The 25,183-nt window shown below is 42.5% G+C and overlaps 2 protein-coding genes across 5 annotated transcripts in view; one reads left to right on the top strand and one right to left on the bottom strand.

Annotated features, from left to right (window-relative positions):
- LOC126636298 (ethanolaminephosphotransferase 1-like) overlaps positions 1 to 4,993 on the bottom strand; it is a 60,353-nt gene extending 55,360 nt beyond the window's left edge. Inside the window, exon 1 of the mRNA XM_050308324.1 lies at positions 4,937 to 4,993. Within this exon, the coding sequence (XP_050164281.1) occupies positions 4,937 to 4,993 (57 nt within the window). The remainder of the gene's footprint in view (positions 1 to 4,936) is intronic.
- An 8,034-nt stretch (positions 4,994 to 13,027) lies between these two features.
- SPIDR (scaffold protein involved in DNA repair) overlaps positions 13,028 to 25,183 on the top strand; it is a 198,681-nt gene continuing 186,525 nt past the window's right edge. For all 4 annotated transcript variants that reach the window (XM_050312525.1, XM_050312514.1, XM_050312522.1 and 1 more), the window contains exons 1-4: positions 13,028 to 13,080; positions 22,080 to 22,235; positions 23,270 to 23,348; positions 24,854 to 25,042. In XM_050312525.1, the coding sequence (XP_050168482.1) occupies positions 13,066 to 13,080; positions 22,080 to 22,235; positions 23,270 to 23,348; positions 24,854 to 25,042 (439 nt within the window). In that variant the 5' untranslated portion in view covers positions 13,028 to 13,065. The remainder of the gene's footprint in view (positions 13,081 to 22,079; positions 22,236 to 23,269; positions 23,349 to 24,853; positions 25,043 to 25,183) is intronic.

Below are 25,183 nucleotides of genomic sequence, written 5' to 3'. Positions count from 1 at the left end.
TCATTAGTTACACAGGTAGCCTTGGAAAAGCATAAAGGTTTCACAGAAATCCAGTCTTGCATCTGGATGAATCCTGAGCTTCCAGACAGTAACTCACTAGATTATACTCAACACACGTTGCTCCTTTGGTATAAGTCAGTATAAGAGAAACAATCAAGCTTGAAACATGATCATCATGCATCTGATCTTGTTTCTCTGACCTACCAAAGTGAGGGCTGGGATGTAATTTGAGAGGTCTTCTAGTCCAGCACGTTCATCTAATGCAGGATCATGTTCAGTATACATTAGAGGAAGCAGATCAAGTTACCATGAGGTAATGAGCCAATTGGTTGTGATAAACGACCATGTTGGCACACTAAGAGAGAATACACTATCCAAAACTTTGCTAAAAAAAGGCATCAGCAACTGTTTATTAGCACTCAACACTAGATTGTTGATCTTCCCTCAGAGAAATCAAACTATTTCTTAAGACTGATGATTGCCCAACCCCCTTAGTACCTGTTCCAGCAAGCCTTATCAACACAAGACTGACATAGCAGACACCTTGAATTTCTCTTTGTGCAGCCAAAACTCACATCTTGTCTTTCTTTAAAAGGGCACTCATGAACTGGTTGCTAGGCTCTTACTCCCATTGTACTCAGATTGTTTCTCACAGTTCATCTTTCCTAAGCCTCTTAGTATCCATTATGTCACTCTGTGGACTCTAAACTGTGGGCCAAAGCAAGCAGAACATATTATTCCACCTGACACCTGATCAGTACATCAGCTACAAGAGTATATTCCTGATCGCCAGGAATCTTTACTGCAATCTGCTGTCTCCTATTTTGTGTTCAAAATGTTGATTTTTCTTTCCCCTGAGTGTTTACACTGAAATCATACTGATTTCTGGCCATTATATCCTCTTTCCAGTAACATTTTGAATCATAACCCTATTTTTCAAAATGCTTTAGTATCACGTGAAAATTTTACAATTTCCTCCCTTCAGTTATTTGATGAACGTGTTGAACAGAAACAGAATTGGGACAGAGAGACAGCTCCATTAGGTAGGATTCCATTTGATAGAACCTTCTACTTTGACAGAGAACTTAAGATAACTCTTTATGTTTCCATTTTACACTGATTTCATCTTACCTCTCACCCCAACCCTTATCCACTCAGCGAGCTACCCTCTAAAAAATGGCTTAGAGGACAAAAACAGTGTTGACAAATTCAGATAAAAATGTGGAACCATAGACCTTAATTTTTAATGTTATATCTGATTTTTTAAATAATCTTTTCCAAGGCCTACTCTTTGAGTCAAGCCTCTACAGTTTGTCCTTAGATCTCTTTTCTCCTGAACAGGATAAAACATCAAAGTTTTCTGGCTTGGGAAACCTTTGTGCACAGGTGCTGCAGAAAAGATGACTCAAGGCATATTTGCAAGGGAAATCCTAAAAGTGAAGTGATGAGAAGACGCAACAGCAACGAGAGCTCACCACTGACATTACTGCATTCTGGTCCAAATTCTGGTTTTATCTGTACTCATCACCTGGCTGTCTCAGAACTGTTTGTTTCCAACAGAAACCCAAACAGGCAGAAAAAAAGGCAGCTGAGTAATTCTGCGGGTGCTCCTCTAGAACTGCAGAATGCTGATAAAATACAAAAGCAGAAACAATATGACCTAAGCTCTACAATAGCAGTTGGTTGCAGCTTTCAGACTGTGTTGCTCCAGATCCCAGGGAATAGCACAAAATCCAAGTGTCAGCATCTTCTGCTCTACAGTTGCAGCACATCACCAAGCATGCAACTATCCTGAAATCAGGACCTGTCCACCTGCCCCACAGGCAAGAAGATGGTAGAATTATCACAGCAGCAATAGTGAGGGTTGCATCTGAACTGTCTCATCATCACATCTCCACCTGTTCTCAGTGTGGTTTTAAGTAGTAAAAGAAAACTGAATCTCTAAATCCCCATTAACATGCAGAATAAACAGGAATAGATTTGTAAAGTGAGACGGCTAGCCCTGAGGATCCAATGTCCATGAAAATTTTACACTAGGCTGGTTACAGTATAATAGTATGGACTGAATGTATTTGGTGTACTTGTGCATTTTTTCTTAGTACAGCTGGTTTAGGTTCATTCAAAGGGAAAGCATTTTTGTTCTCTGAGGTCACTCTGTGATGTAAACCAAAGCTTGGTAATTGGGGAAAACTTGCTTCAAAAGCATAATTTACATGGACCTGACATGCTAAAGGATGCTGAAGTCTTTGCATTCATTGGAGGTCTGCCATTCCCTTTGCAAAGAACTGTGCTGGTTTTGTTGCCAAGGCCCTCCTCCAACTGTGAACAGGAGACAGACAGTGCCTGAGACATACAATTGTGGTATTCATGGCAGAGAAATTAATTCAGCTGTGTGAAAATTTTGAAAATCAAACAGCATTTTTTTTCAAGCCAAATTTGCCTTTACGAAAGGAGTCGAATACACAAATTAGTTTTTTAAGCTGCGTTACGCTCAGCTCCCAGATCAGCTCGGTGGATAAGCCGTGCAAAGCACAGAGGATATTAAGCCACTTATACTACTGCAGATATAATGCTGCAGTGGGATGCACAACAGAGAGGTGGGTACTGCTACCTAAGGTTTCTTAGGCATGTTTCATGTCCAAAATACATGAGTTTAGCTCAATATCAAACATACACTAACAAATCCTTTGAGAGATTACCTATTTCTCCACAAGGCCAGCCCATGTATCCTTCCGCAGTACTCCAGGGCCGGGCTCACCAGGAAACACACTACAGAAATAGCCAGCTGGTTGTAAGGAGAGGTAACCTGTGTGTGCTGGGCACAGGAATCAAGAGTTTAGTGCCTGTTGAGTAGTCAGCAAAGGCAGCAGCAGTCTCCTCAGAGGAGCTGGGAAGCTGGAGGAGCAGGATGCAGTAAGGCCATAGGTTGGAGGGGAGGAGATGGCAGCCGGAGGGCAACAGGGGGCTGAAGAGCGTGTCTCAGGCCTGGGAGGTGGTGAGAACAAAGTTGTGGTTGTGGCAGCAGCCCTAGGCATGGGAGGGTGAGGGGAAGAGATTGTGGCAGTGATTAGTGTCTCCTTGCTGCACCCATTTTGCATTTTTTGAGAACTTTAATCTACTGTGAAGAGCATTTAGGAAGGGAATGGGCAGAGCTGCCATCATCTGCAGGTCCTCCTGCAACCCAGAGCACCAGGAAAATGGTGCAGATACCCCACCAGCTCATCTCATGCAGCTGTATTTCTCTGGGTGTAACCTGTGCCATTTGGATTTAATTATTTCCAGGATGTCCCAGTCCTGAGCCACCTCAGGTAATAAAAAAACCCGACTATTTGATTTTGAAATATTTTCTAAATAAATTTCTATCTTTCTAAAACCTGTACTTACCACACTTTTTCCAGAACACAGTTGAACAGATACTTCTCAAGTGTGTTGGCTGAGTACTACAGTTAAGAAAATTACCAAATATATTTTCTGGCCTTTACAATGCTCTCAAGAAACCGATATACTAAAATAAAATGGTTTGATATGTGATTCTGTCATTTGTTAATCATTTGCCCTGCAAATCATAAGTATGGCACAATGATTACAGGTTTGTTGGTTTTTCTTAAAAATGCTCTTTTGATTCTTTCCCATCTGCACTTGTTTGAAGCCACTTTCATTCAAGTGATAAGGAAGAATGTAATACAAGTGTTCCTTGTATTTGTACTACGAACTCAAATATTTTAGGAAAGTTACTTAAATAACAATGTCTGTTTATGCTAAAAATAGCTTTTTGTTTTCTTCTGGTGACCTCAGTCAGGACTGCAGCTCCACCGTTCAAGCACAGGCCTGTGCAACTTACACCCAGTGGCCAGACGCAGCTTGCAGCATGTTTTATCCCACTCATACCGGAGACACACGAACAGGTTGGTACATTTTAATGAGCTGCTGTGCAAAACAAGTTCCTAGTAAGCAACCTGGAGAAAGCTCTCGAAGCCACTGTTCCTCCATCATCATTCACCCTGAGGTGAGCAGGCAGAGCTGCTGGCCCAGGGAAGGGCTTGGGAGGAGCTGAGTGCCCTGGTCCCGTGCCAGCCCGGGAAGGCACATGGTAAAAGCAAGAAGACAAGAATCATGGGGAGTGTAGGGTAGGGGCTGTCTTGGGAAACGGAACATAAAATAATAGGTTGGACACTGTGCTGGTGGAAGCTGGAGTGCCCTACATGCTTTTCACAGGGAGCACTGTGAGTGTGGGCAAGCAGGGTGGCATAGCCCATCTCAGACACCTGCACCTCAACTAGAGCAAATCTGGATGATCCCCTGTACTGCACCTGCAATGTCCTGGGAACAAAGCCCAGGTATATACTAAGTCTGCGACATAACACCGGTAAATCTAAATATCTAATGATTCAACCATTCATTTGAATTCTGCATGCCTGTTATTTGCAAACACGAGGTTTAGTTCAAATTATTGAAAGTAAGGTGTTTTTTTTCCTGGCTTCCTTATTTATTTCTCAGTGCCAGAGCATTCCTGTGTCTGATGGCTTTGCACAGAGCCAGACAAGCACCATCAACGCACTCATTCTTACAGAAACACCAGACGCCTCCTAAACCACGCTGCTCTAAAACGGCAGGGCTTTTAAAGACGCTGATACTCACTCAAAGCCCAGTTCACTCTGTCTCCACCGAGACGTGTCTCTTCGCGAACACCCAGTTCCTACCCAGGTAAGGCACTCGCTCGGAGCCGGACCCCGGCCAGGTGCGAGCGTGCACAGGTGGAGATGGGGCACATCCCTGCGGACGCGGCGGAGGGACGGGACGGCCCGGCCGGCGGGGCCGCGGGCAGAGCGGGGCTGGGCTGCGCGTTCGGCCGCGGCAGAGCGGAACGCTCCGGAGCCCGGAGACGCCACAGCGGGAGCGCCGTCCGCCCCTCCCGACCCCCGGGGCTGCTCCTCACCTTGTACTGTCGGAAGCCGTCCAGCTGCCGGGCGCTGACATACCGCCACCGCCACATCGCTCCGCCGCGCTCCGCGCCGCGCCGCGCAGGCAGGGAAGGAGGGAGGGAGGGATGGGAGGAGGGATGAGAGAGGCGGCGGGGCCGGAGCCAGGGGCGGGCGCAGGGCGGCTCCTCGGCCGCGCCCCGCGGGCCGGACCTGCCCCCCGCTCCGGGCATCAGCGGGGGCACCGGAGTGCCGGGTGTGCCCGCCGGTGGCGGGCTTTGCCTGGGCGGCTCCCATGGGAGCAGGCTTTTCCCCGCGGTCCCCAGGGCGCTGCCCCGGCCTCGGTGCCAACAGCGTGTGTTCCACACCTGTAATTTCCGCACTGGACTCGGTACCGGGGACAGCCCGCAGCAGCCTCCCGTGGGCGCCGCAAGCAACAACACAAGCCACGTTGCAGTATCACCTCCAAACTATTTTTCTGATTACAGGTCTATTAGAGATGCCATATTTATAACGTGAGCGAAGATGTGCCTGTGAAGACGCTACACGAAAGAATGCTGTTTAAGTAATGTGTTTCAGAAACACGTAACACTGGGGATTAAGGTTTTTGTTGGCATTTCTTTCCTCTCCAGCAATAATCTGCCTCTTGTATCTCTTTATTGCACCTGCATTGGAATCTATCACAACACATCCGTCAGCAGTGTGCTCTACACCTCCTGATTTCGAAGAAAGTGAAGCACTGGTGTAGGCAAAAAAAGACTGGAAAACATCAGGAGGGATGTTTCAGCTGCAAATGAATTTAAGCATATGGCATGACACTTTGTGTTACCTTCTCTGTACACTGCTGGAGGAAGAGTTGAAATCATACACATCAGGTTCCAAGATCGTATTGACCATTTGGAGTCTATCCAGAAAGGAAATCAATTAAAATCCATTACTTGCACCACACAAGGTCTTCCAGGCACCTAAAGCATTGTGAGAGTCAGTGTTATTTTACAAACTGTGCAGGTTGGATAGGGATTATATAAGTTATAATCGTTAAGTGCAAACTGTATACAATGGTTCTTGTTCTGCATTATTAATTACACATTAATCACTTGAGATGTGCTTACACCTACATTCTGCTTCCAGCAGCAGCAGTTAAACTTCTGCTCTTGAAAATAACCCAGAACTTTAACACTCAGCTTCAAGTTACTGAGTCAAAACTTGATTCCAGTTAGGAAATCTGAAGTATTTAGAGCTTATATTTTTCATGAACTGACTCTAATTTTGATTAGTGTTCATACCCTGGATTTTGGTTTTGGATCCACTTCATTATTGTTATCATAGTTTTAAGTTGTGTTATGGTATTGAGTTAATCTACAAAGGTATATAAGAAAAGACTTGCAACCTCTACTGTACTCAGTGCAATTTTTTTATGCAAGTAAGTTAGTAAAACTGGCCAAACCATTTTGTAGTTACCGCTTTCATTTCTTAACTCTAACCCTTATAAGCCTCAAACATGAAAGCAGACATTTGTCTGAACAACTATTAGGAGTGTGATGGACAGTAGGAGAAAACGTGCTTGTTTTTCTGAAAGGTAGAAGGCTGGAAAGTATTTTTTCTCTTTGCAGGCCTCTGTATTTATGTCAAAAATATACAGATACAGAAGACATAGTTACAGCAAATACAGAATACAAGTTTTATTTCCTATTCTCTGAAAACTATTTTGGGGATAAATGCAACACTTAAAAAAAACCAAACAAACTAAAAAACCCTCCACTAACCAGAGAATGTAAAAGACTGCTTACACATAAAAATGCAGTTTCATGAACTCGTATCTCAGCATGTTCTGTATCTGCTAATGAGCACATCAAAGGAGTCAGCATTAGATAAGCTATACTGAAGAGAAGGAAAGAGACTAGTGACTGAGTATGAAACATCACAGCTCTGACACATGAGAATAGTGTGGAAATTACACTGATGTGATAGCTGTTGATTTAAGAAACTTCCTTGATTTAGGCACCATGATTCATATGAATGGTTGGCCCTTAAGATCAAGCATGCAGGGTAGCCAAGCCTGGGTGGGAATGAAGCCCACAGCCACATGCTTTACTGCTTCACCTGATGTTCTCACTGTCTCCATGTATGCCCATGTATATGTTTATATATATTGTATATGTATATTATTTATATGTATATTCTATGGATTTTTTTTAATCTGAGCTGTGTATTATGTATATGTATATGCTATGGTTACATTTTTTGATCTGACATGATTAAGGGTTCTTTTCTGGACAATTGTTTGAGCTGTGATCTAAGCTGTTTGTCCCATATGCAGGATTGTGGGAAGAGCAGTGAAAGCAGTCTTAGTGCTGTAGTACATTACCTTTTATCTTTTCTGGGAAACTAGTGAGTTGTAGCCTGAGTAAGAAGGAGCTGTAACTGGTACATGAGTACTATTACCTGAACAAACTTCCATTTCATGAGAAACTCTTCATTTGAGAGTGGATAAGATGAGCACAGCTAACCTTCACTATAGAAAAAGTATAAGTTTTTTTTAACAACTGTGGCTGGGACATTTGTGACAAGTCAGACTTTACTAAGTAAATGACCTAAACATGGCTTTCGGCAGCTCAGGGGGAAATGACTCAAGACTGGATTTGAATTCAGTGAAATCAGCCAGGGAATTCTCAGGTCTTCAGTGCTGCTTACCAATTACATGTAGTACTGAGAGGAAAGTGAGTTATTATTTTGAAAGAGTGTGCATATTGTACCATTGGTATATGCAAAAAAAAAGTTAAAAAGAATAGCTATTCCACGGATATTAATGGCACTTTTTTTAGGAAAGAAACCAAATATTAAGGCGAGTTGTATTCTGTATCCATCAAAATGATAGGCAAAGAGATAAGGGCTCAGGATGACTTAGAATAAATCCTTGGGTTTCAGTTTGTCTCTCTGTTACAAGTTATATTAATAAATTAATAATGATGGAGTTTCTTGCATAGGGAAGCCTGCCTACTATGGCAACTTTGGCTTTTAATAATTTATTGTGTCTTGTTTATTCCCCACCTTAAAGCTGCCTGCTATGCAATACCCTTTATCTAGGAGGCATCTAATAGGACTGGCTATATCAAGAAGTAAAAAAAAAAAAAAACAACAGGGAGAAATCATGGGAAGAGCAAACTCAAAATGGACAGCTGCCAAAATAGTAGAAGAAAGGACTAATGTAGTGGGAGGTAAAGAGGGAGCACTGTGGGACACCGCAGTTTCCCTTAGAATGTGTGACATGACTCAGGCAGTGCTTCCCACCCCATCCCTGCATGGGCTAGCAGAAATCTATTAATATTCAGGATGACTATGCTGTGAAAGAAGACAGTGACTAGAATCAGTTTAGAGGCTCAATTTAATTTCCAGGCTTTCTTTGTCTCTTAGCCTTGTTTAATACTCATGGCTATTTAACCTAGTACCACAATACTGAATGCTAAGCTGTATCAGTTCCAAAGCCAGTTGCTCATTTGCAGTTTCAGTTTGCCCATGGGTGGATAAGCTCCACGAAGGGCAGACTCCTGCTGGCAGCTCACTAAAGGACATTAAAGATGACCTCCAATTTGCTTTGAATGAGAACTACATTCGCTACACCAAGAAAAGTTTTCAAAAACCAGTTAGTGAATTTCAGAATATGTCCAGAATTTGGCTAATGGATAGAAAACAAATGAAACAAGTAGTGTAACCAGGTTATGGCTTATTAGCTATTGCAGGGTTTGCAAGCGATACAAACGCACTGAGCCACTGCTGCTTACTACTGTCCTCTCTCTGCCTTTGTTCCAGAGCATGCCTGGCATGCTGGGGCTCATGCAGAGGAAACAACCACCACGTTAGTGGGCACTTATCAGTGAGACATTCTACAGATTTGTGGCATATGGCCGGGACATAGCATCAGGTCCGGTCCCCAAATTCTGTATTTAGAGTGATGCTGGAGTTAGTTACAAACCATGAGATACTGTGGTGTGGAGAATCACACAGCTGAGGGACAAGATCTGCTGGGTATTGTTGGATACCAGCTGTGTTTGGGTGCCAAAGGGGACAGGTAATTCTGGGCAGGTACAGGCTCCCATGTTCCCAGCAGATGCAGTCTGTATGAGAATTCTCATGATGCCTATCCATTTCCTACCTGGAAAGGAAAAGTCATTTGTTCTGAAAAGAACATGTGCCAAAACAGATTGAGCCAAAGCTGTTGCCTTGCTCAACAGCACCAAGTGTTTCTACACTGATGCACAGTAACTTGCTCCTTAGCTACGTCCTCAGCCGTATGTGGGCCTGATCCAGGACAGGGAGTCTGGATCAGAGAGCAAGGACAGTCCTAGGAGAATAAATACTCAAGCCTGTGCTCTGGCTCCCTCCAGTTTGCTAAGGGGAAAGCCTGCTGAGCACTGGATCCAGCCATCCACACCGCTTACGTGTTTACCTTCTTCCCAGCTCTGCTTTCAATTACATCAGCTCCCTTCAGGCTGCTGTGGACCAGCTAGCCCCTGTATGGATGCACATGAATCCATGCCAATCAGCCTTGTTTCCCTCAGCAGTATAGATAGCCTGTGCTTTGTGATGTTTAACATGAACTTCTCATACTGAGAAGATCTTCTTGACTGTAGATGTTCAGCAGAGCCCATCCATTTTTTAACTAACTTCTTCCTTGGGCAAGGCATTGCTTAGGTTTTTCAGAAACAGTCCTTGTGAAGTCTTCAGCGCAAGGGTACACTATAGTCACTATAAAACCAATCATGCTAAAGTAATGTTAATACTGGACCTAAAAGAGGAAATTCAGTATATTAAGTTACTAAAATATATAAAGTGCAGTATTATCAGTACCTCAGTAATTTTAAAATCTTGTTGAATTAAATTAACAGGGAAAACTCTGGTGGGAGCAAACTCATCTAACGACTGAAGTTTAAAATATGGCACTTTTTTCCAGCTCTGAATATATGCCTGCATTTTTTCTCACCAGTTAGAGCCAAAAGAGAGTACTTTGATGATAGATGTTCAGTTTCAGCTTGGAAAAAGCTTATTTTATTTGCACTTACCTCAATACTACAGAGACATCTTATAAAAAGTAGGCAAATACGTTTCACAAATGTTACCGTCTGTCAGAAAGTTATGTACTCATATTCCTTTTATAGCACTGACACAGGGAAATAGCAAGAGAAGACCTAAAAGTGTCATAGGCAGTGCTTGGTGCTGGGATGTTGAGATGACCCGGCTTAGGCCCAGTATGCAGCCCCCCTGTGCCAGCTGGCAGCCAGGACACCCCAGAGGGAGGCTGGAGCCCCTCATGTCTTCATGACCCAGGGGCAAGGCCTGGTAAAAAGGTGCTTCCTGAGTATGTTGATTCACTTAAAACCTATTTTTGCTTTTGATTCTTAAATGGTTAGCTATTAATTTTTAATTTGCGTGAATGTAAAACTTGATTCCGTTTGATTCACTGCAATCTGGCATCCCCTGAGGGTTTTTATGTTGGTTTTTATTTCCATTTCTTCCACAGTTAACAGCTTGCCTCAGCATAGTGATGCACTGTACTGTGAAATGATACAATTTAATCTATAGTTGAATTGACACTGCAGCTTGAGGATTAAAAAGTCTGAAGTGTTTCATGTTGTTTCCTAGAAAACCTTAGAGAGCTTGGAATGATTAAACTGCAGCACAGACTTCGGAGGAAAATATTACTTTGGATCTAGACTGGGATCTATCTGGGATTTAGCCTAGGCCTTGGATGACCTCCTGCCTGACAGATTCATAAAAATCCAGCTGACCCTGAAAGAAAAACTCTAAAATACTTGATGAGTTTTTCCTCATCTATCTCATCCCAGTTCAGTGACTGGGATGCTTGTGACTTAAAACTTTACTGAGGAAATGACACACATCAAAAGCCTTTCTCTCTGCTTGAATTTGTCATTGTCCCTACCAGGCTATATACACTAGGAAGCTTTTAAAGCTCCAACTTAATGCTCTGCAAGAGGAAATGAATCCATAAATGCTGAAGGACAGGCACATTCAATCAATATAAACAAGTGCTCCAAACTTCAGTAATTTAAGCTTTCTTATAGTTTGATTCCTTTGTATAAAATATATTTTGTTTCTTTCTACATGTGGATTAAGAAACATCAATACAATCAACAGCATCACTGACAAACAAATGCTTTTTTCCTGGACTTTAGTAAGGAAATTAATTTTTATTGTTAACAGGAATTTTATATTTTTCATAGAATTTTCATGCAACAAAAATTCTAAAATTTCTTAACATTTCCTGAGTAGCAGTAGATTTGATCTTGAGCACAGGCACAGTTAATCAGTATATCAGATAAAACAGTGGACTCAAACTATTATTTAAGCCTGTGAGAACATGGATCTTCTTGTATATGTAGATGAAAAAACAGTTCTCCAAAAATTACATAGCCAATTGTGTTAATTATGACTTCTGAAAGTATTATGCACAGAAATTTTTAACAGATTTGAAGAATAATATACTGGTATTATGAAACAAACTTTTGTCAAGAAGCTCAGCATCTGTCTTCACATTCTGTCTTCACAGCAGCACTATTTCAAAAAAGTCACAGCTCAACATTTTAATTCCTAATATAAAGGGTTCTTTTTGCACACGTTTCCTCTATTTCCATGTAATTTCAGTACTTCTTTCTGAAGAACATGAAAATAAATAAAATAAATCTATTGATTGGGTCATCTTCTTGGGATTCTATAGAAGTAAGTTCCTTTCAGGTGTGAGCACCTTGGAATCCTCAGAAGGAGTTCATGTACAGAAAAAAATACAGATGCACTAAGCAGACCAGACTTCTGTGGTCCCTGTATTTCTCTGTGGTTTAGTTCTAACATAGACTGTTTAGATGAATAGTGCAGTAACATACTTTTTAAAAATATCAAAGAAAACCACTTTGATGATATATAATAGAATTCATTTGTCAGTCTGGCAATTTCAGAAGAAATACTGCAAATTTTTGGAAGGATGAGAACACAAGTGCTTTTAACTCTGTTTTGAACATAATCAAAGGCAGTATGGGGCTTGGATGATGATGTTTCTGGCTCTTCTGTTTGCAAAATCCACTTTAATTAGTGGCAGTTTTATAAAGGGAATGCAAGACAGGTATTGGCCACAGGGTGCTTTGGAAAAAATACAAACTGTAAACTATAGACAGATATATGTAATTAGGGTTTAATAATATAAATGAAGTCATGCAGCACTTCCTACCAAAAGTGTGCTTTATAAATTCTAATTAAACTGCGAGATACAACTACCTCATTTCACAAAGGCTGTTTATTACAAACTGTGTTTCACGGCAGCCTAAGCGACCTTCTGAAGAACATACAAAAAGCAATAAAAAAATAACCTTTCTGCCAGTGTTTCCTCTCGCACCAGAAGAACATTTGTGAAGGTGGTCAGCCTTTTTTCCTTCAGTTAGCTGCAGCTATTATTTTACAGAAGAGAACCTCCATACAAAGCAGTTTCGATTCCAGGTCTCTACACCTTGGCACTGGCACTAAACGCACTGGCTTACTTTTTGTTTAGGGAGTTGAAATCTTACAGCAACGGCTTAACAGTGAAAGTATTTTTCATAAAGTGTGGTGTGTGGCTCGTGAACTCCTCCTGCAACAAGCACACCTCAGACGCGCTTTCCACACCATCGTCTCAGAAACCAGCGCGGCCAACTCAGCCCCCGCCCTGGGCAGAGGCACAGACGATCCCGGAGGCTGCAGCATCCCGTCGCTCCCCGCATGCCTGGCTCCCCATGACACCTCGGGGCGAGGGAAGGTAGGAGGGACGCGGTGCCAGCAATGGGGTTTCCCGCCGGGAAAACCACGCCGGCTCCCGGGACGCGGCCGCGACAACAACCGGCACCGTCACCGGCACCGGCAGCGGCCCAGCCCCCACCCCTCACGGCCGCCGGCCCCGCCCCCCGCGCGCGCGCACCGCGACCCTCCCCTCCCCCGGCAAAACCCCGCCCTCCCCTGACGTCACCCGCGCCCCGCCCAATCAGGAGCCGGGGCTGCGGCGGCGCCAAAGCGGCAAGGGGCGGGCGCGCGCTGGGGGTTCCCTCGGCCCCGCCCCCGGGGCTCCCCCCGCCACGTGACAGGGTCCGCGGCCGGGGCGGCCGGGGCGATGCCCGGCGGGAAGGTACCGGTGGCAGCGGGACGGGAGTCCAAGGGGCTCTGCCGGGACGGGACGGGCGGACCGGGGAGCACCGCCTTGGCTGCCGCTCAGAGCTGAGCCAGTGGCGGCCCTTGTGCCAGGTCCTTGTGGCCTCCCTTCCCGGCCCCGGGGCAGGGAGCGCGGGAGTGGGTGGTGGTGGTGGTGGTGGTGGAGGAGGAACCGTGTCCGCCCCGCTGCCCCCTCCGGTCCGGTTCGAAGGCGATAGCGGTGCTGGCGGCCCGCCGCGCTGGAGCGGGGGGCGGGAACGCGGTCCTTCCCCGCGTCCCTGGTGTGCGCGGTTGCGCAACGCTGACGGTGCGATCCATCCTCGCACAGCTGCTCCGGCGGGAGAGCGGGGCTCAGCCTGCTTGCGGACGGCAGCCAGGAAGGACGTGCGGGGAGAGGAAAACTGTGGCAGTCGAAGAGACTTGTCAGAGTTGCCAGGATTATAATATTGTTTTGAGCAGCTTCGCTTCTCCGAGGGGGAGTTGGGAGTGGAGGGAGGAGAAGCGCCCCGTGCTGGTTTTCGGTCTCCTTTCTTTGGTAGTTTGCTCGGTGCACTGGATGATCCCCGCAGGATGGCAATCAGGATGTGGTGTCTCTGATTTTCCATGCTTGTGCTAATGTTGAGGCGCTGCTGAAAGGCGGACTACAAGTGTCGTTTTTCGATATATAAATACAATTAGAAGTCAAATGACAGATGTGGTTCCTGAAGCATTTTGTTTAAAATAGTGCCAATATTCAACGGATTTTTAAATATAACCCCATTTAAAGCAAATTATAGTGGAAGAAAATGTCAACAGCAAGCTTAAAAACAAACAACTACTATATTTCATTTAAATTGCCTTGTAATACTGACACTATACACATTTTTTTCTGAAAGGTTTTAAGTCCTTGACTAGTGAAAAGCTGCATGCTTCAACTGCCAATATTTAACCAACCCTTGTTGCAATGTGATAGCAGCTTTTGATAATAGTAGTTTGCAGACAATGTTCCTCGTTACTTTATAACTGTTTTCACTGGTCAAATGAAAATAGAACAGTCCTGCCCACGTGCTGACTATTAATTAAACTGATTAAGAAGAATCCAACCCGATACATAACAAAAAGCTACCGTTAGTTATCCAAAATGTTTACGATACAATACATTTTGTGAAAGCTTTTCTAAAATACTTCTAACTATTTTGATGGACTGCAGACTTCTCTCTAACTACTTGGCACCATTTATTAATACAAAGCACTACTTCAATAGCATTCTTATTCCATGAGAGGTTTTTTCAATGTAAGCCTATAATGATTTGTATTTTTGCTTAAGAAAGGATGCATAGGTTAAAAAGTCCCGATATTCAAATGGCGATCTTATATATACCTATGTATGTCAGTCAGTGATAAGTCTTTCATTAAGAGTAGTAAAAATGAACACAAAGAAAGGCTTTGAAATAGTATTTTAAAAATGTTGGTCTTGCATCAATAGCAATGGGAAAAGTATTGTGAGATTTTAATTTGGTTTTAATATTTCTTTCTTTCCTGTGCTCATGCTGACAGTGGGGAAGGAGGCAGGTCATCATTGCTGTCATTGACTGTGGTCATACAGTCTAGATTTTTTCATGAGTGATTACAACTTGATGCAGACCTGTCTAGGGATCATATGTGTTCTTGCAAATCATCTTTGGAAAATATGCATGCTGGTTTTCATAGGAATGAAAAAATAATCTTGGCTGGAAAAAAAATACAGATTATGGCTTTAAGTATGTAACCTTTATTTAAATCCTCACTTGAGGGTTTAAAGTTCAAGGATGCTTTCTTATTGAATTAAAATTTCATTTTCTATCTGGGCACTAAAACCAGTAATTACACTTTCAGGAGCTCAATTGCATGACTACTGAGTTTTGTTGAAAACGAGATGCGTATTGTCAAATTCAGTTTTGTTCTTTCTTAAAGTTGGGCTTTTGAAGGCCAAGACTCCTTGCTTTTAGTTTATGAGTACTTTTTTGTGAAGTCTATGAGGATAAAGGCAAAAGATGAGGATGGCTGTTACTCAGTGTTTGATATTTCTTTCTGTGTACTTTGATGCAATTGTTCCCTTTAAAGATTTTTTTTAAAAAAAACTCAAAAAACTCTCTGGAAACTAGAGCTGTAATTTTTTTCAGTACTTTTTCATTCTGCTCTGTTCAGGAAGATTACAATAGTTGTATTTGAATTACTCTTGAGTGATGCTTAAGTGACATGATTAACTGTTTAGATTTGCATGCCAGTAGCTGGAGTTCATGTAGTGGAATATTTTATTTTTGTCCTTCAACTTATCTTGCTTTTTGTGTTAGAGAAGGTGAAGCGTCAAGAAATGCCACTTGTGTATGAGGGAGATAATATATTGGATCATGTGTTCCTGGGGGTTTTTCTTGTGTTTTTTGGAGCAGCCCTAAGAAAATGGGATTGTCTCCAATGTAAAGGGTTGTGTAGTAAGCAGCCTTTGAGCATATGGTCCCAGTGACTTCATATAGGGTATTTCTGGGTAACAAGTGTTTAGCGTAAGTAACCATACAGATTGGTGGAGTGGAGATGTTCTAGATAGGAACATCTATTTAAAAATCAAATCCAATCCACCTGTCCCATACTTTTAGTAGTCTGTTGTGTGATCACTATGTATATTTATAGTTTTTTTCGGAGTGTGCCTCTCTTCTTCTCACACCTGAACCCATGTAGGATGACTTACTTTTATCTCACTGGAAATAACTGAAGGAGTAATGGGGGAAGGTTTGCTTGCCATGCCTTTCTTTTTGAGGAGGGCTTGATCCTAATTCTGCTGACACCCACAGGAGTAATTAAGCTTTTTTTCTATTCCTTTAGAAGGAACTGTTCCAGAGACAAAATGCAATGCTTTTGTGATCAGATATCAACAGACAATTTCTATATGATGTAGCCTTCCTAGCCTTTCCTTTTTTAACTCAAAATTTCAGAGGTCATATTTTGTCTTCTGACATCCTACTCAATTCACAAGGTTCTTTGTCTGACTCTTTTTTGTAATAAATCTTAATTTTATGATGTATGCTGGGTCTACATGCTTTAGCTCTTTTGAGCCTGATTCAGTGATGTTTTTTAATACCAATATCTTGTTTCAAGATACTTCATGCATGCCTTTCATAAATTACACAAGTTATTTTTTGTTTGCCCTATTTTTATTCCGGAGGAAAAAGATGATTAACCTTTTGACTCAAGATCAAGATAATTCACTGTTGTTATTGCATGTCTTTGGGAGCAGCACAGCCTTCAGATTAGCTTCATTATAAATATTTACTCCTGAGAAGTGAGTTTCTTAAAATACTAGTTTCTCTGTTGCCTTGAAGCTGGCTGGGGCATAAGCCAAGAGCCTTTAAAACTTGTTGTTTCTGCATGCCATCTCATGTATTGCTGTGGCAAAAGTCCTTGGATGCTCTCCTGAAGGTGGGCACTGTCCCACCTTGCCCAAAGGCAAAGAGCCAAACAGAGGCCCCCCAGGGCTGCTCCCAGCTCCCTTGCACCTGCTCCCAGGCCCGTGACTGCACTGCCTTGGCCACCCTGTTACGATGGTGCATTTGTGGTTTGAACCATGGTGACACCTGCGGCTCTTGCAAAGTGTAGTCACTGCGTTTTCCTTCTATTCCTTGCATTGTAGGCTTCATCCAGGCAGAACTCTCTGGTGTCACTGTGTCCCTGGGAATTTTTCTTCTGAATCACGTGTCTTGAATCCTCGTAGCTACTTACATAGAATCATAGAATTAAGTGGGTTGGAAGAGACCTCCGAGATCATCAAGTCCAGCCCTTGATCCAACCCCAGTGTGATTACTAGATCATGGCACTCAGTGCCACATCCAACCTCATCTTAAAAACCTCCAGGGACGGTGAATCCACCACCTCTCTGGGCAGGCCATTCCAATGCCTGATCTCTCTCTCTGTAAAGAACTTCTTTCTAATATCCAACCTAAACCTCCCCTGGCAGAGCTTAAGCCTGTGCCCTCTTGTCCTACTGCTGATTGTCTGGGAGAAGAGACTGACCCAGACCTGGCTACAACCTCCTCTCAGGTAGTTGTAGAGAGTGATGAGGTCTCCCCTGAGCCTCCTCTTCTCCAGACTAAACAACCCCAACTCCCTCAGCTTCTCCTCATAGGACTTGTGTTCAAGTCCCTTCACCAGCCTGGTTGCTCTTCTCTGGACATCTGTACCTCCTTTTTATTACAAACAATTTTCATGTTGCAGGTTTTTAATAAAAATACGTTTGTGTGCTTTCCACTTATATCTTCACGTAAACATTAATTCATGCATGTTGAAGTGACGCACTTTTTACATGGCATACTTTTCCTTTGAAAAAAAGCTTGTTGTGTGTTTGTATGTGTATACATGCACCCATACATACATGTGCATACGTGCAGTGCTACTATGACAAACCCTCTTCTCAATAACTATGGATTGCAGCTGTAGGTCCAGTTTCCCGAATTCACGTCAGATATTTATATGGAGAGATGTAAACTGACAAGGCATTTGGAATGGGGAGAGTTGTCTTTAGGGTTTGTTTTTTCAGTTTTTTTAAGGTGGTCTAGGATGTTGGAATTGGTGGAAAGACATTTGCATTAAAAGCACAGAGCACAAAGCCACTGCTGTCAATATCAGCAATCATAAATCCTTCTCTTTCTCTTCCCTCCAAATGGTGCCAGAAATTTGCAGTAGCTGAAGAAAATCTCATGTAGAGGGTGTATTTTTTTTACTTTCTTATTTTGTGACCCTGAGGAGACTGTTTTCAGTTTTTCTCAGTGACTATCATAGCTATAAATTTCTGTGTGGTGGTAGCAGAAGCTCTTAGATTTTACTTTATCTAGGGAGCAGGATGCATGGTGAAACAGAGAGGTAATTGGCCGGAGCTGTCAGCAGTCCTGATGGTTCTTCAGGATGTAATTAATCTGACAAGGCAGCCCCTGGTGGTCTAGTGGTAAAGGCGCGGCGCTATCACCGCGGAGACCCGGGTTCGATTCCGGTCAGGGCCACTCCCGGGCAGGTGGGGCTCGTTAGCCCTTAAAGGCAACCCACCTACGTCCTAAGGACCTCGCTGCCACCGTCCAAGCTCGCTTGGCCCCGGCAGATGAACCTTAGGATTAAAGGGTGGGCTCAGTTCCGCGCACACTGTGTCTCACCTAAAAAATCCAATGCGCAGGCTGGAAGGTGGAAATACCTTCCCCGGATCTTCGCTCGCGAAGACTGACCATTTATTAATTAATCTGACATGGTGCCAGGCATCTGCTGGAGTGGTCCCACTAGTTCTTGTATCTTTTCTTTTGCTGCTGTGCCAGCTGTAGGTAACTAGTACTTCTTCACAAAGAAGTTTTCTGACAGTTTGGTTCATTGTTGCTGTGTCTGCACAGAGTCTGGCAAGTGCCAAGTGCTTGGGAAGATGGGGAAGAGAGGACTCCAGTTGCTTCTGATTTGCCATGCAACCAACTGCCCTGAGACAGCCCCATAGTGCTGCTCTGAAAACCTGAGCAGCCCTGCCTTTTTTCAGGCTGTTGAAGTGCAAGAGTAAATAATGCTCTTCTGTCGTTAAGTCATTAACCATAAGAACTCTTTTTGCCTATCACAACCATGACCGTCCCATGTTTCTGAATTCCAACTGTTTACAAGTCACTTCCAGTGTCACTTCACATTGCACTGTAATAATCTAAATATGTGTAACCATCTAAGCATAAACCCAGCTATTTGTTGTACTCATATTAGTCTGCTTTATTTTAACCTTGTCATCTGTAAGCATGTCCTTTCTGTACGCACCCCAACCCTTCTTATGTGGGCAGAGGGAGTTAACATGTAGCTTTTATCCTGATTTTTATGTGGCATTCCCTTCGTAAATCCAGACAGTTGTGCACCACTGGCCATACCTTGCATTCATCAAAACTGGAGCATCCCATTTAAGAAAGAAACTTGCATTTTATACTGTAAATCTTTATCCGCAAAATATATCTTGCCAAGTCTTCTAAGAGCTACAAAAACAGGCATATAGGCAAGACTTCCAGGACTGGCTAAGGTTAAAAACCAGTCAACCAAAAAGAAACTCCCAAAAACCAAAATACTAACTAACTCAAAACTGGAGTCACAATGTGTTGTTGAGCCTCGTTGCCCTCCTGGCTGTACTGTTAACTCTGAGCCTGGCAGATGTCATCCGGTCTGGGGACATGGAGGTCAAGGAATTGACTTCAACTGAAGTGAGGCTTTGCTGTGATGTTTTGCAGTAGAACCAAAAACTGGGCCTTGATTTGTTATTTGTCATTTGTTGTTATTAATATTTGCTCTGTCAATGCTTTCTTCAGTGCAAAGGCAGAAGTGTTTACCAAGAGGACAGCCCAGTGTAAAGGTTCATGTCTAACACTCTGGAAATCGAGGCTTGGGCCAGCATCTTCGCTGAGAGGAAGGCAGGGCTTAAATTCTCTTTGTGTCAGTGCTGTGGCCTGCTTAATGTCCTTAAAATGCTGTTGATTCTATATTTAATACCACATCAGATTCAATGTTGTACTTCTCATATATCTGTGGGAGTAGTTATGGGGACAATTTGACTTTGGTGACAATGACCTCTTGTAGTATCTGCTTTGCAGTGTAAATGCCCCAGCAGTTTTAGAAAAGGCTTTTAGCAAGGTCAGTTGCCATCAGATGAAAATGCAGAGCCCATTTGTTTTACTCTGTCTTCTTACCATGAGACAGAAGGACTGTATCATCAGGGGTGAAATAAGATGCTGTTCACTGTACTTGCTTTATTCTGTGAATAATTCTGTGGAAAACAAATATACATTGCCAGTTACAAAATGGACAGAAAGTGCTCTCAGGCACCTGGTGTGCTTCTTGGGGCTGTACTGTGCAGGACCAGGAGATGGATTTCAATGATTCTTGAGGGTCCCTTCCAACTCAGGATATTCTATGATTCTACCTTTTTTTTTTAATGTTATTTTTTTGTGTGCGTATGTTAGTTTGACATTGTAGTGGGTTGACCCTGGCTGGATGCCAGGTACCCACTAAAGCCACTCTCTCACTCCCCTCTTCAGCTGGATAGAGGAGAGAAAATACAACAGAAGGATTCATGAGTTGAGATAAGAGCGGGGAGAGGTCACTTACTGATGACCATCACAGGCAAAACAGACTCAAAGTGAGGATATTAACTAAATTTATTACTTACAGAATCAGAGCAGAAGAGTGAGAAATAAAATAATCTTAAAAACACCTTCCCCCCACCCCTCCCTCCTTCCAAGTTCTACCTGCTCCCCGCCAGTGGTGCAGGGAGATGGGAATGGGGGTTACAGTCAGTTGTTGTTTCTGCTGCTGCTCAGGGAGAGGAGTCCTTTCCCTGCTTCCTGTGGGGTCCCTCCCATGGAAGACAGTCCTTGATGGACCTTTCTGGTTTGAGTCCATCCCACAGGCAACAGTTCTTCATGAAACTGCTGTCCCATGGGTCACTTTTCCATGGGATGCAGTCCTTCAGGCACAGGCTGCTCCAACGTGGAGCAGCAGCGTGTGGCCCCACAGGGCCACAACTCCTACCAGGAAAACCTGCTCCAGCGTGGGCTCCTCTCCCCACAGGTCAGCAGGTCCCTGCCAGGACCCTGCTCCATCATGGGCTTCCCATGGGGTCACAGCCTCCTTTGGGCATCCACCTGCTCCAGCATGGGCTCCTCCATTGGCTGCAGGTGGATCTCTGCACCCTGATGGTCCTCCATGGGCTGCAGGGGCACAGCAGCTCCACCGTGGTCTGCACCACGGGCTGCAGGGGAACCTTAGCTCTGGTGCCTGGAGCACCTCCTGACCCTTCTTCTGCACTGACCTTGGTGTCTACATTGTTGTTCACATGTTCTCACTCCGCTCCTCTCTGGCTGCAATTTCCATCTGCTCAATTACTGTCATTCCTGATTGGCTTGGCCTTGGCCAGCGGCAGGTCTGTCCTGGAGCTGGCATTGGCCTCACCAGACATGGGTGAAGCTTCTAGTAGATTCTAACAGAAACCACCCCTGTAGCCAACCCTCTACTACCAAAACCCAGCCACAGAAACCCAATACAAATGTGTGTGTTACAATCCTGATTGACCAGTCTGGCTGAAAATGTGTGTCCTGATTGACCAGTCTGGCTGAAAATGTGTGTGCTGATTAAATTAACTTCGGAGTAATACTTTTTTAATAGGTAGGAACTGTTGTTGCTTGAGAGAAAGTATATCAGAAGAAGACAGATGTATTCAGGCAGATAATACAGTCAACATTTTGTGAGAGAAGTTTCGGTAGCATAACAGGCTAAGTTGTTTATTGTGCTCAAGTTCATTTTTATGTGTAAACTTTGTTGAATCTGAGAGATAGATTTGGATGTGGTAATAGGCAATTCTCTCATCTTCAGCTAATTTCAGATGTTACAATCTGTTGCATTAAATTAGCGCTGGATGCTAAACAGAATCGTATTTCATGACTTCAGTAATAATCCAAATGACTTCCAGCACCCTATGGAAGGAGAAGGCAACAGATCATCTACTTTTTGGGGGAGGCGTAATGGTTATGAAAACAAATCTAATTCTTACAGCTAAAGAAGTTTGGATGTTTTTTGTTTGGTTATTTTTTTTTAAATGGAGAACTGTATAGGGATATCTAGTTTGACCTGCTGCATAAACAGAATTAGACCAAATTAAATGTGAGTTTGAAGGAATTATTTCCTTAAAGTGTACTTTACTGAGCTGCTCCTGCTTTACATAATATTTTAGCTTCACTGAGCAGCTATCAGGTACTACTAGATGTAGCTTAGATCAAAAGAAAATGTACTAATCAAAAATTAAATTTACCCATGACATTGGTAGTGGTGGTGTTACTTAGTGTTCCTCATTAAAATCAGAGTTTATGCTTGTAAATATTCAGAAAATACTGTAGGCAATCTAAATTCAGTAAATTTAACTTGAAAAGAATAATGTGTACACAGTGTTTTTAATGGGTTTGCTTTTCCTCGTAGCGTAAGAGACTTTGGAATGCAGAATGCACACCCTTCCCAGATGAGACGCCCCTATGTCCGAAAAAATCAAATGTCAGGACATCACTGGCCGCTACTTCGATTTCCAATGCGTGGCTTAGGTGTGGGGATGGTTTTCAGAGCACTTCAATGCTGGAGGTAAAATGCTGACATAATGGTGTAAGAAAGAAATGCAAACTGGCAGTTAGTTTCCATGCTTGACTGAATAATAAGATGTTGCCTTTTTGTTGTTGTTGTTGTTTCCAAATTAACAACATATTGTTACAACTGTCAAAATAGACAAAAAAATGGAAAGTACAGTTATATAAGGACATTGTCTTAACTTATCAGTGTAACTTACTGAGCATATGTTAATACGTTATGTTCTAGATAGCACTTAACACTTAGAAAATTTCAATAATACACTGAAGAATGTAAAAGTAATTTAACATTTGAGATGGACTACTACATTTCCTAAAAAATGTGGAACAAAAAGACTGTAGTTTGCATCTGAATGTTTTTTGCTAGATCTAAATAGCGTATTTGCAATAGTGAATTCACTGTAGAAAATCCTGCTTTTGGATGACCCTGCAGATGTGGATCTTGGTGCTCTCTTGGATAATATATCAAATTATGCTTAACTTCTTGTGCATGTGTTGGTCTTGTTGATCACGAACAGAGATTCTCAGCCAGCTCTGAGTGAGAAGTGTATTGTGCTGAAAATCATTATCAACCAAGTTACTTTTCTGTTTCTTTTTTCTGGTATTGAGCGGTCACACTGTTGCATAGCTTGTGGGATTTAGTAAAAACCAGTGACAGGGTAACCAAGTACTTCTTCCTGTAACCTTTGAATAGGGCACATGCTTTATCAAGCATGCTGTTACTTCCCACTTCTGACATTTTAATGCTGAAAATACTGGCTCTTGTTCTCAAGGTCACATGTGATTTCTGTCAGTCACAGTAAGTTTGTATGTTCCAAATCTATGAAAATTCAGCTTTTATGTTACTGTTCTCATGCTCTGATGATACCTCAGTCATTATATCACAGTCTAGTAGAAGACAGAAAAATGATTTGAAATTGTACTGCTGAGCTTTGGTGGGTGAATAACAACAGCTTTGAATATATTGATATGTTGAAATTATTTTTAATGTCTTAGTGATTAAATCTCTCCCTTTGTCTCCTTTTTATATAGCACCAGAGACCTACTAATAAGAAATCCAGGATTAAGAAGCATCTTGGACCACTGTTAACATCTGCTGAAAGTGCAGCAAGTATGTTATAATTACATCATATTAGCATTGTCAGAAGATTGTCACTTTGTTTTTTTCCTTTATTAAGGTTGAAGTTGGCTTAAAATACTGGTTGCTTTCTTCTTCTGTTATTGTAATCAAAAGCTAATTTTTATAAGACACGCAGTCTCTTGCTATTGCTGTTGGGGTCTTCTCTTCATCTAGAGTGCCAAATATATTTTGCAGAGCTGCAGTCACTCAGCTATTGCTCTTGAACAGGGGAGAGAGGCATCACTAATACTGCATGTGGTTATAACAAGGACAGGGTATTTAAATTCTTCACATTTTTAACAGGAGAGAATGAAAAATAACCCTTAGCTATATAGACTGAGGGTGAAATTACTCTGTTTTCTGCTAGAGACAGACAAGCAGGCATGAGAGATAACGTGCATTTTGTAAATATGAGTAATAGGTAGAAAAACAGAATTTTATCAACCTCCAGCTTTTGCAGCCTTCTATATGCACCTGAATCATTTAATATTGTGATTAAAAAAAAAACCAAACTCTAGGCAAAATAAAGAGGAGGAGGACTTATCAATTCTTTCCAGTTCTTTCCTTTTTTGAGTCTGGAGGAAAGGAAAGAAAGAAGGGGTAGTGACTTCTTCAGTCTCTATTTCTGTTTGCTCCAGCAGCTGTGCTGTTTCTGTTGGACCTAAGTAGGTGACCGACTGGGCACTTTCTGTCTATCTTTTGGGGTTCTAGCTTTTCCAGATTTCTGAGAAGAACCTCTGTGTGTTGCAGGAGGAGATGTGGTTGTGCTTCCTCTAGGCCCTTCTGCCTAATTCCAAATCCCCAGTAATTGTCTAGCTTCCCATTTATGTGTGAAGTTTTAGTAGTGGTAAGAAGTGGAAAGTTCTGCCTTCCTATGATTACTAGTTTGTATGCTTTATGCTAAGCATGAATCCTCTTTTCCTTGCTTTTGTTATTAAAAATGATGGAGAAAGGTATTTTGAATGAAAATGTATTACTTCAAAAACCCAACAGCTTTTCTTTGCAACTCCTGAAAAGTTGGGCTTTTCTATTTTTTACCCCCAACAGGAGAAAACTGAGTGAAATACTACTGGTGAAATACTTTTATTTGTTTGTTTTTCGTTGCATGAAATCAGAGAAATCCCAAACACAGAATTTTAAGGACAGTCTTTATTTAAACCTCTTACCATTTTACAAGGGCACATGTGGGGGAGCATTAGGACTGTGTGTAGGGAACTAAATGTCAGATAGTCATGACTTGTCCTTACTCTGCTGAAGGACAGAGTGATAGCCTCATTGTATAAAATGAAGTATTACCATTTATTATGGAGAGCCAAAAGGAAAATAATGCATGTATGTATAAGAAATGTGTGTGTTGATGCTTCAGTATTAATCTCTGATGCCTGTAGCAGAATTGATAATTTTTCGTGTTAAAAGTAGTATAGTTTAATTTTTAATAATTTTAAATTTAACAAAACTTCCCTTCTGTAACAGTCTAACACTTTTCTTTTTAATAGAGGCTGGTGCTGCTGCTGAAAACTCTAGGGAAGCTGAGGACATAATATGGACCTCTAGTGGCAGTGATTTTTCAGACAATGAAAATAAAACATTGATTCCAAGGTTGCACAGCAAAAAAAATCACGCTTCCAAAACAGAGGAATCGCCTAGCAGACATGATTTATTGTTGGAGGACAAAAGCAGTGAAGGTAAGTTCAAACGCAAGCAGATTTGTCAAGAAACCTTCTGTCAACTTCAAGTGCTGTAATGAGAATGCTCCGAGGTCATTCTGACAAAATGACATGATCTAATCCTGTTTTGGTTGGGTCAGTTGGAGGGGTTTTTCTTCA

Source organism: Myiozetetes cayanensis, unplaced genomic scaffold (genome assembly GCF_022539395.1).
Source record: "Myiozetetes cayanensis isolate MyiCay16 unplaced genomic scaffold, myiCay2020 scf1, whole genome shotgun sequence".
NCBI classification, from domain to species: Eukaryota; Metazoa; Chordata; class Aves; order Passeriformes; family Tyrannidae; genus Myiozetetes; species Myiozetetes cayanensis.
The sequence above is the reverse complement of the archived record's forward strand: the minus strand, read 5'-3'. Positions and strand labels throughout refer to the sequence as shown.